At 43.1% G+C, this 10,897-nt stretch overlaps 1 protein-coding gene across 1 annotated transcript in view; it reads right to left on the reverse strand.

The window, feature by feature from the left end:
* The window catches only part of CDHR3 (cadherin-related family member 3), a 39,693-nt gene that overhangs the window by 18,686 nt on the left and 10,110 nt on the right, over positions 1–10,897 (reverse strand). The window contains exons 4-9 of the mRNA XM_010161284.1: positions 9,466–9,551; positions 7,414–7,508; positions 7,204–7,308; positions 3,450–3,598; positions 2,213–2,402; positions 1,045–1,213 (exon numbers count right to left, since the gene is read on the reverse strand). Coding sequence (XP_010159586.1) covers positions 1,045–1,213; positions 2,213–2,402; positions 3,450–3,598; positions 7,204–7,308; positions 7,414–7,508; positions 9,466–9,551 — 794 coding nt within the window. The remainder of the gene's footprint in view (positions 1–1,044; positions 1,214–2,212; positions 2,403–3,449; positions 3,599–7,203; positions 7,309–7,413; positions 7,509–9,465; positions 9,552–10,897) is intronic.

The following is a 10,897-nucleotide window of genomic DNA, read 5'->3' on the forward strand; positions in this document are numbered from 1 at the left end:
CCAAGTTGTTACTAAATGGAGGCTCATGCAGATTTAAGTCCTAATCTCCTGAACCCTCTGCCTTTTTGTAGGAGCCTCATAAACTCTGGGACAGCAGGACTAAGGCACAAGCATCCACTGTTTATCATCTATCAGGGAAATTCCTGCAGGGACAGGACACTTCAGGTAGCCTGTTTCATTATACATACATGATGATCAAAGGGCTGACAACAATCATATCCTGTGCAGCAATTAAAATGTTTTTTTATGTTGGCAGACGAAGCAGCTAAGGGCAGTGCTCACTGACACGTGTACCTCAGATCAAAAATTCAAGTAAGCCATACAAAATGGTTTTACTGCTCCCTGTAGCACTATTGTCTTTTAGACAGAATGCCTATTTTTTGTTATGTTTCCCTTTTTCTGTATTTTCCATGGTTCCTTTTAAAGCAACAGAACAAGCACTATTGCACATGTCCAGCAACTGGTCGGGGTTCTGGCCAGTGCGAAGATGCCAGCAGCTATCAGCATAAGGAACCCATACTTTGACATGCAAAATAACACAAGTGCAAATCCCACCACACTTTTGTAATAATTTACCACTCCAAGGGGTTTCACAATTCTGACCAATGAAGCTAGGAAGTAGTTACTGAGTGTGGGATTTCTCAAGTATTTCAGTTCTCCATGCTGAATAACAAGGATCTTCCACAGTCTGTCCTGAATAAATGGGCATGAAATGGCATCAAATTTCTCTGTTAAGCTGTATCAAAGTTGGTGCTTCCCAATCCCTAAAAAAGGATTATATTTTCAATCATATCTAGCACATTTTTTTAAAACTGGAGAAAACAGTTCTCTGTTCACCAAATTCTGTAGAATCCATAGAAAGCATCCTGTCAAAGGATATGTAGTTTCACATCCAGTCAAAACAGTCCTTCCCCGCATCAGACCCACTGCGACATGAATTACAGTAATTCTTTTTTTCTTGTGCAGAAAATGAATTCAAAGAATTTATATCATAAGTTGACTTCTGAAATGAGACAATCTAACATAAAGCCACAAACAACTGACCACAAGTCTTCCAGACCCGGTGGACTCCAGAGCAAAGTTATTGCTTCCAAAACCAGATAATCCAGTGAAATTAAACCGGTTGTTTGATGGATCAACATCAATATCTTTACAGTAATTTCTAAGACCAAGAAGAAATGTCCCAGCAGCCATATTTTCTTTAGTCTCTTTCCTGTTTAAAACAAACACATTTCCCATCAGAGCTACCTATATTTCTCCTCTTGAACTCATTGACTTCCATTTATTTTCTAAGTGAAATTCTAGACCTAAATAGGCAACAGTTGATGAAACAACCCAGAATCTGATCCATATGCTGTGGTGTACTGCAACCCTATACAATGGGCAAGACATAAACATTTAGCCAGATCCAAACCATAAACCTGGAACTCTGCTAAACTTCAGAAGCTGCCACAAGATCTTACTGTTCAAGATTAGTTAAATTAATAATTAGTATTTTAAAACATCTTTACAACACTCATTTCTTCAGTATGTTACGATGTTCTCCTGATGTGAAGCTTGTTCTTTTCTCCTTAACTAACAGCTGGACTATTCTGCTGTTTTGTGAAACCAGCATTTCTGACCCTGCTGTTGATAGTGAGGGTCCCTGAGGTGCACATGATGGAACTGGGGGTGGAGAGTGTCAATTAATTTTTTTTTAATCAAGAGAATTAAATACAAAGAAGTGAAGAACCAACTGAAATACCATTAAACCCTGATTTTGTTCCCTTGTGCAACCCTATAAGACTAATTCTTTATCTGATTGCATTTTTTTCCCTGAAGATTTTTTGTCTCCTTCAGATAAAAATTTAAGCTCACTAGATAACAAGGAGACTGTTGTGTTATTGTCATGGATGTTGTAATTAAGCAGCACTCTGAAGAATCAGATTCTCTTCCTGCAAGCACACAGAAGTATGTGAGTTAAATGCAAGACATCCCTATTAGCTAGTGAGGAAACAATTTAAACAGATAGCCACTAACTGTGAATTTCTCATTACACAGCTTCAGACTACCATAAGTGCACCTGAAGAACTGCACTATGCAATGCATTATACCCTGAAAGATCAGAGCCCAGGCACATCAAGCACTTCAGATGGACAACCTTCACTTGCCCTAGACTGCACACTGACCTGCAGGAACAAGGCAGCACTAAGGTAATGAAGAGCCTCAATACCTGAAGGTAGAAGGATTGCATTCTGGTGGGTTGTCATTGATATCGTCAATAATGATTGTGATCTCCATTTCACTGGCATGACCGCCACTGGGACTGTCTTCCACCTGGACTACCAGTGAAATGTTAGGATGGAGCCGCAGTGAAAGGGCATCTCGGTCGATTCTCCCAGCCACCTGCAGCACTCCAGTCACTTGGCAGAAAGCAACCAGAAGTTAGATGTTCACCATGGAGGGAAGTAACAAACACTCGTGTACATGCAAGAGGACAGGGTAGCTCAGCAGAATAAAAAGTATTCTGTTCTGTGCAAATCATGGCTGGTTTAGTAATTTTTTTTAAATAATACAAAATGGCTCTGGAATTTCTGTGTAAGACTTTAACAGATAGATACACATTGCTCAAAAATACACCATAGATGACCTCAGCAGAGGGCCTGGAAACCAGTTAGATATCCCTTACGGTCTCAAAGAGCTAGTGCAAGTCAGAGTTGAATGCACTCAGCATCAAGGACAATGAGCTGCTAATGCCTGTGCTGTCCTTCCTTTCTAGCTAGTAAGACCGCTTCACTTTCTACTGTTACTGTCCAAGCATCCTTCAGCATCTCTAAATCTACTCACACATCAACAGAGCTGCTCTTAGCTGTGACAGATTATGCGAAGTGCTCTGGTCAGCCACTCACTTATATTTTTTCACTTCTGTTAGCCTCTGTTCAAAAAGAGAAGGTTTTTATGGCGCAGGACAATACTATTCCCAGAGCACAAATGAGGGAAAGGAACTGTCTATATATCCTCCACCTATTGGAATGTAGTTGGGGGAAGGGTGGCAATATCTGTCCAAAGGGCACAGGGAATCCAAAGTTTTTAAGGATCATCCTGATCCCCCACCACAATGTGTTGTGTGGCATCTTACAGCTATGATAAGCAGTTCTAAAGCAGTAGCAGATGAGGAGCAAAGCAGTCACTGAATGCCAGCCCTGGAGCAAAAAACTCAGGGCACTGGTCTGTGCAGCCCAGAGACACGGGCAGACAGAAGCAGCATGAGAGAAAGGACTCTCTCGTATGGTCTTGCCTGAGGAGGGTCATGCATCAAGCACTGATGCTGAGGTGCAGATTTGCTGTGCACCTCAATGCTAGAGCAGAACAGAACAAAGGAAGTCACTTTAAAAACCAAGGCAAAAATATCTTCTCCAAAGCGGTCACTCTTTTTTGTCTGTCAGAAGGCACATTTTCATTAGTCTTACATGGATTTATGGAGAAATATCTGCCAGAAGACTGGATGCTGTAGAAAAGTCTGCTGGGAGAGTCTTCATTATCAGGATCTTCAGCTGTTATATTGGCAACAACAGTGCCCGGGCTTAGTTCCTCTGGTATCCTGTAGATTCTTTGTTTTCTACAAGATAAAACAAAATTCAGCAAAGCACACATCTGTGTTTGCAAGGGCAGCTGATCACAGATGTAGCTGAGCAATTGTAGCAGCAGCGCCACGGTCACACCAGGCTCAGAGATGGCTATTTTCATGTCAGGGTAAATATCCCAGTCACTCGTTCTGCCAGCTGGCTGTGTAGCAATAGCTGAACTGGTAAATGGTCACAAAGCATGACATAACCACACCAGTAGGTGTCCTTCCCGTGCACTTTTTTCACAGTAAAAGCAATCTGATTTTCACAGAATCATGGAAGCTGAAGATGGAAGGGGCTGTTAAGTCAAGCAGTCCATTTCCCTGCAGAGCCACCAGCTTGTAAAGCCGCTTGCTTTAACTCCTTCATTTTGGAAGAAAGAAAAAAAAAAATAGAAGCAGCGACGTAATTAATCATATTTTGGAATGAATGCTGGAGGCTTTTTGGGGACAACAGTATCACTAAAAAGCTGAGCTGCCCCTGCAGTAGGTGGAAGCACGGAAGAGCACTCCTGTGGATGCCCACCAGATGAACATGCTCCAAACTCCCAGCAAGGTCTGTCTGTCTGATTCATTTTACAAAAAGAAAAAGGTTCTTTACTGCTGCTGGTGGTGCTCCCAGATTTCCCATGAATTAAGTGAGTTCTATAGATCAGATATAGTCTGACAGGCAATTGTGAAGGACTGTTTATAATGGTTGCAGTTGCGTGTTCACATGGGTACTCAGGTATGCAGCTGTGGTATTTGAACCACATGCAGGCATGGGCAAGCACACATGAACCGTGCAAGGAATTTATGAAGGCTGATTTATTCTACTGAAACACACACAAACATCTCCTGCTTACAGAAACTGAAGGAAATACTCAACAGTTCAGAAAAGCATTAGGACTATGTTTCAAGACTGAATCTTTTTTTCATATTTTAAACTTCCTATGTCACCACTTCGCTAATAGGCCTATAGTTCCCAGTTCAGGAAAGCAAGAGCCCTTCATTGTCCTCTGAAAACCAACATCATGAGGTACTTAGCAACTGGAGCAGACAATTGCAGAGACAGACCAGAAGATCCCATTCCTCCAGGTCTCCACTTGCAATTTTAAAAATGGTTAAGAAGACACACTACCTTCAGCTATTTTGTCAGCTCATATGAAAAGAGGAAGGCATACAGGAGAGAAATCACGTAGGGTTTTCCCAGTAGAAACACCTAACTTTCAGCCAGAAGTAAACAAGGAGCTTGTGAAGGCTGTGGAGGCAGTGTATGTATTTCTATCTCGCTCTTGGCGTTGGATCTCTTCCTTACTTGTTCCACTGTTGCTCCTTCCTAAGTCACTCAGAAACAAAACAGATAGCAACAGATCTCCATCACTGCTGCCAAAAATGCCACTCCAAAATGCTTCTGATCACTTGGGAATACGGGAGGGACAGCTCTAACTGGTTTTGGCTCCAAGTAGGGAATTCCCTGTGCCCGCAGGGACCACAGCTCTGACCTCTCTGTGGACAGCAAACTCTCCACAGTTCAAACTCACCACCCTTCACAGCCCTGCCAGCCCTCCTGCACCCTGCACGGGACATTGTCTGGTCCCCACCAGATCTTTTGGGAAGAAACGGGATGTTTTTGAGCACATGCCCATAGCACTGCGTAGTAGCACAGCTGGGAGGAGCTGGGGTCACTTCCTACGCAGCTGCATCTGGGCTGTGTCCTGTTGTCCATCTGTCTGCCACCTGCCAGTGGCTTTTTACAGGATGCTTCAAGCAGACCTTTTAGACACTGCAATGTAATTGTGAAGGAAGCATATGTTTGTTTTCTTGTCTTTTTCTTTGTTTTCCTGACTGCACAAGTTTTCCATTGATTTTAACAGCCGGAATTTCAAAAGGCTGAATGCCAATGCAGTGTTGCGAACACCAAAACCAGATGTGCTTGCATATACTATGGGAACAATTAAAAAGACCCTCTGAAACTCTGTTCTTGACAGCTTTGATCGGGAGAAAATAAAGAAGGTTTTCTAACTTGTCAAGTTCCCCAGCTCCCACCCCAGTACTAATTATTTTAGTGTCAGAAAGTACATAGCCCCAGCATGAAGCCCACATTTCAGCAGGGGAGAAGCCATACATGTGCATATGGAGGACAGATCATGAAGCGTAATCTAATCTAAAGTTCTTTACAAACTGAGCTGCTCTTTTTGGTTTGTACTGTCAATCTAAAAAGGGAGAAGACTCAAACAAATACCAGGCCTTATTTGTGCCATATGACAACTGAGTCTCAGACCTTAGGTGTTATGGATGCTCAAGTCACTGCAGTTTTCACTAGTTTGATGAAGTAGATAAATATTTAAAAGAGTTGCTTTAGCATTCCAGACATAAGGATAAATAAACAGAAATGGCAACATCTGGGGGAAATAATCAGTCTAGAACACAATGTGCAAATGTTGGCACTGCGAAGAGGATTCCTCCTGTTGGTAGCAGTACAGTAACGTGGAGCGAGCCGTTAACCTTATTGATTATTGCAGACATGAGGCTCAAATATTAAATAAGTAGCAACAAAAAAAGCCATGTCTGTTTCTAACATTTCATTATCCTGTTTCTTCAGATTCTCCACCCCTTTACACAGCAAGGTCCAAACCCTTGGCCTCAGCCCAGGAGCCATGCGTTGCTCTGGCTCCACAAAGCACCCAGAAGATTGCTCCAAACAAGTGGCTGGAAACCTCTCGGCATGGCCCAGATGCTACACTGTCTTCTCCTTTGCACAGATGGCAGGAGAGCAGCCATCATGAGTATTCTCAGCAGGGACCTCATAGAGCCTCCGGATCAGGAGACATAAAGACAGCGTCTTGGATCCAGTCAGTGTCTCATGCAAGTGACAAAGTGACAACAGAATCAGATCAACTGTAGTAATTGTCAAGCTCTTGCTTCAGAAACAGTCGTCCATCGTGCTTTCCACCAGCCTGCTGGTGGCACGTGTATATTCTTTCCTATTTTTCCAAATATTCAACAGTATTCCTGATGCCAACTAAAACTCTATTAGTCTTCAAAAGATATTTCTGACTTGTGTGTTATGACACAATTTCCTGCTTATGACACCGTTAGAGACAGCAATGTTTCAAAGATCAGCGGGATCGTTTACAAGTGTGTCGGGGAAGAAGAGGAAGACAGATCAAAAGTGAGACCTTTCTATGTCTAGACATTTCTGCATGAATAAACATCATTATGGTGAAATGCACACCTGCATGAAGGCTAAATTCTATATGATTGTATTCACACAGGGTAAAATTCATCTCCTTGTCTGAACTTGTCCAAAGGTCTTTGCATAGCTTTAACCTCTCTAAATGCTAACAAGTACAACAAACTTGTTTGGCTGTGCTTAGCATAAAGACAGAGCCTGGAAAACTTGACATTATTAAGACTACAAATAAGGATAAAAGAGGGAAATGAGGGCAAAGCTTTCCAGTAAAAGAACAGGAATTATAACAAAATGAAAAAACGGTTTTCAGTAGTATCTTGTTGTTATATTTACTTGCCCTTACGTTACACCATTCCATTGGTGCCAAAGCAGTAAAGCTGGGAAAACATCTGCATTTTGAGTGCAACAGAAGTTTTTCACTCACGTGGTAAAGTAAGGTCTTTCATCATTGACGTTAATTATATTTATATTCACTGTTTTAGTTGAGTTGAGTCCATTTGGGTCTGTGATTGTTATATTTAAAAAGTACCTGTTAAATAAGAAAACAACACAAGAATCATTCTGTGCCTGTGTAGGAAAACATTTCTCTGCCTACTGTAAGCTAATAGACCACATGAATAAAATACATTCTCACCAGTGTGGATCTTTCTCATAATCAAATTCTTTTATGGAAAAAATGGCTCCGCTTTCCAAGACCAAGAATGGCACTGATGCAGGGAGCAGTGAATACTGAAATGAAGAGAGCACAGAATTAGTCTTTGTATCTTTAAAGAGCACTCCACTCATTCTTCGCCTTGTAGAACAGGCCAAGCTACAGTACAGCATTTGCCTCAAACCTTGTGTAATGAAGCACACTGACGTAATGAAGCACGCTTCCAACGTGGTCGGACGTGCCTGGCTTGCCAGCCCGTGGAGAGGCACAGACACCGAACCACATGAAAGCCCACACTATTCTCTACCTCTGTGAACTCCAGGTCTGCCATGAGAAATTAGCGCTGAGGCCAGCCAGCAGAGCCATGGCACAGCAGGCAAAACTCAGCTTCGTGGTGGCAGCCAGAACATGCACAAAGGTGAGAGGGAGGGAGAGAGGTGTGAGGCTGGATTTGGGGTGCATAAGGGCTGTGGAGGAGGCGATGAAGTTTGGGGGGCCAGACAATGGGTTGGGGCAAGGAGGGGAGAGTGGACTTCCATGGGGTATGTGAGGGTGTGAGGCTGCAGGGTGCTCACAACAGCCCGGTGTTAACGCAGCTGCTCGGTGGCAGCATGTACCAGTAGCTGCTTTGGGCATTGCACAACACAAATGGTACCACAGCAGTGCACGCATGCAGGAGGGCCCTGAGCACCGTGACACCCTACACAGCAGGGAGAAAGGCAGCACCCTGATCCGCACGGCTGCGGGGCAGCTACCACACGCCCACCACATCCTTCCTGCTGTCGTCCACATGCCTCTGCCAGGCCAGCAGCAGTAAGCTCTCGAGGACAATCCCTTTGCAAGTGCAGGTGCTAATAACGCCCGTGAAGTCTGAAGTATGCAACACCAGAGTCCTGCACCATACGAGTAATCCGCAAAATCCACTGAGCAGATTTGTGCTGGGGATGCAACTGCTCTATTGTCACCTTTTGGAAAAAGACCAGGAGGTACAGAAAGCCGAGTGAAACAACTTGCCTCCTCCGGTGATAGATTTAATTTAAATTGCTTTTAAAAAAGCAGCTAGGTGGTCACAGTTCTTTTAACAATTTTTTGCTATTTCACCTTTCTAAATTCCCTCTCTGGATTATTATTTTACCTGTTGCCTAGCATTTCTGTATTTGCAGCATCTTACGCCTGACCTTCATCAGGGGTTAAAAGATGCATAGAACTCACTACCGCTGCTTTCAGAAACAAAGCAGAGCTAAACCCCCAGGTCTCTGCTTCCCTCCTCACCAGCTCAGGTTTGGTGGTTTGACTGGCAAAGCCTGAGGATGGACTTCTAGCTAATTGGTCTCTTGAATAATACTACACACTGAAGTACCATCTTCAGGTTCAGTTCTTGAACGTGCCGTCTTCTTTTACAAAGCCAAAGTAAATAAAGCAAAGCTACAACACAGTTCTTAGGTAAGTGTAATTATTTTTCCCCTCTGCAAACAAACTTAGCACTTTCCAAAAATTTTTGCTGATACCAAGAGTATTTTCAGATCAGCTAACACATTTTCTTAAGTGAAGGTCACAGTTCATCCTGGGATTGTCAAGAAGCTGAGATTCAGTTGCCTTGTAAGCGATTTCCATACTGTCTCATTTTTTAAAAATCTACATTGCGATACAGAAGATTAAAAAAATACTTACTTTTAGTCAGTCTCATCTACAAGAAATGTTCTGCAATCCATTTAAATAAATCCCTTCCAACCCAAACAATTCTATGATTCCATAAAAAAGAGAGACACAGTTCTTACTGTATCTCTGCTAACTATATCAAACTCGGACTTCAATGTTCCTTAGTTTTGGAGGGCTGAGAACTCAAAATACAGTTTGTGCCCAAACACTGAGGATGGGGTTTCTTAGTTTATTATTGAAAATGCTTCTTTCTTCCTGACTAAACCTTTTCCTGTGTTCCTGATAAGGAAGCAAGTTGGTGAAAGATGCTGGTAATTAGCATTTCAGATACAGTGGGTTATATCATCTTTGATTTTTTTCTTTAATACAACTTACTTTGAGTTCAGCATTTTCAGGATCAGCTGCATCAACTTGGTAAATGAATTCCGGCGGTGTTCCTTCCAGGACATAGATTGTTACAGCTGCATGGATATAAGTGTACTCAGTGTTAATTGGGTAAGAATAAGGGACATGGCAGCAAACACAGTGATACCCTGAAGCTGTCCAGACGTATTACTGCCTGCTGTGTCTTCTCACCTCACAAGAGTAATTCGAAGATCACCACAGGAAATACAGAAAAGATTAAAATAACCAAGTGCATAGCTGTAAACAGGCAAACATCACTGCAAGTTGCAGTATGAATTGTGCCTTCGGGAGAAAGACTGATCTTTAGATACAGCCTATCTTGAGCTGTTCACAGAGTATGTATGGTGTAAAACGATGCATTTGGGCTACACCTGTATCTTTCTCAACTATGTGGATGGGGAGAACATAGCCCTGCGCTAAGTTCTCATTGCCATTCCTTCCTTTGTCCCTGCCAGGAGAGCTCAGAGCCTTTCCTCTTAATTTCTACTTTTCCCTTACACCTGCGAGGCAAATAACTAGCAGATGGTCTGCACTGACTTAAATTTTTGCCTTATTAAGGGTGCTAATTCAGTGCAAGGTGTGCTGCTTTCCATGCCAGGAATTCTCACAGCTGGGCCATCTCGGACTGGGCCACTGGCAACAGGCTGATCTCTCCTTGGGCATAGTGATTAACAGAACAACAGATCTTTAGATCACATTATTTGCTTTATGCCCTTTTGTGTCTGCTGCTCCTGCTGTTTCTGGACTATTAATTTCCACTGTGACCCCTGCTGACTGCTGCTTCTCATCAGAGCAGTGGGAATCCCAGAGCAGCGTAATGAGTTGTTCCCAGGGGACAACAATATGAATATAAAGTTTAATGAGAGGGAGATGCTTTTTCATAACCAGTGAATGCACAATTAGCATCTAATTGTAGCTGGTACTGTTAACTAAAGCCACGCAGTTAGACAGATCAGACATCTGTGCTCACCAATTTATGGCAGCTCTAGCCGAGAGTTAAGCTGATGCACTTATTTGTAACAAGCTCCCACGTAGAGTGTGTTTCATGCTGTGCCGATCCCCTGAAGTGTCACATTTAAATATTATTGGATTCCAGCAGCACCCATGATATGCAAGACACCAGCTATACTGAGAGGATGACACAGCCTCTTCCCTAGGGGAAGATAATTTGCTTTACAAACTGAGTATTGTATGGAAGCTGGAACGTCAATGTGCTTAGGAGGCCTTAGTGAAGCGGGCTGAAGCTGAGTGGGCCGCTCTGAACCCGTCGGGGCAGACAAGCCCTGCTCTGTGCAGCAGGCAGAAGTCAAGGCTGCAGCCACACCGAACTGCTGACTGCCCCCAGGGCTGCTAGTCGCAGCCTGCGTTCTACGGCTCCTCGTCAAGACCTGGGGGGGTTCAG

The sequence above is a fragment of the Eurypyga helias genome, unplaced genomic scaffold (assembly GCF_000690775.1).
Source record: "Eurypyga helias isolate BGI_N326 unplaced genomic scaffold, ASM69077v1 scaffold29320, whole genome shotgun sequence".
NCBI classification, from domain to species: Eukaryota; Metazoa; Chordata; class Aves; order Eurypygiformes; family Eurypygidae; genus Eurypyga; species Eurypyga helias.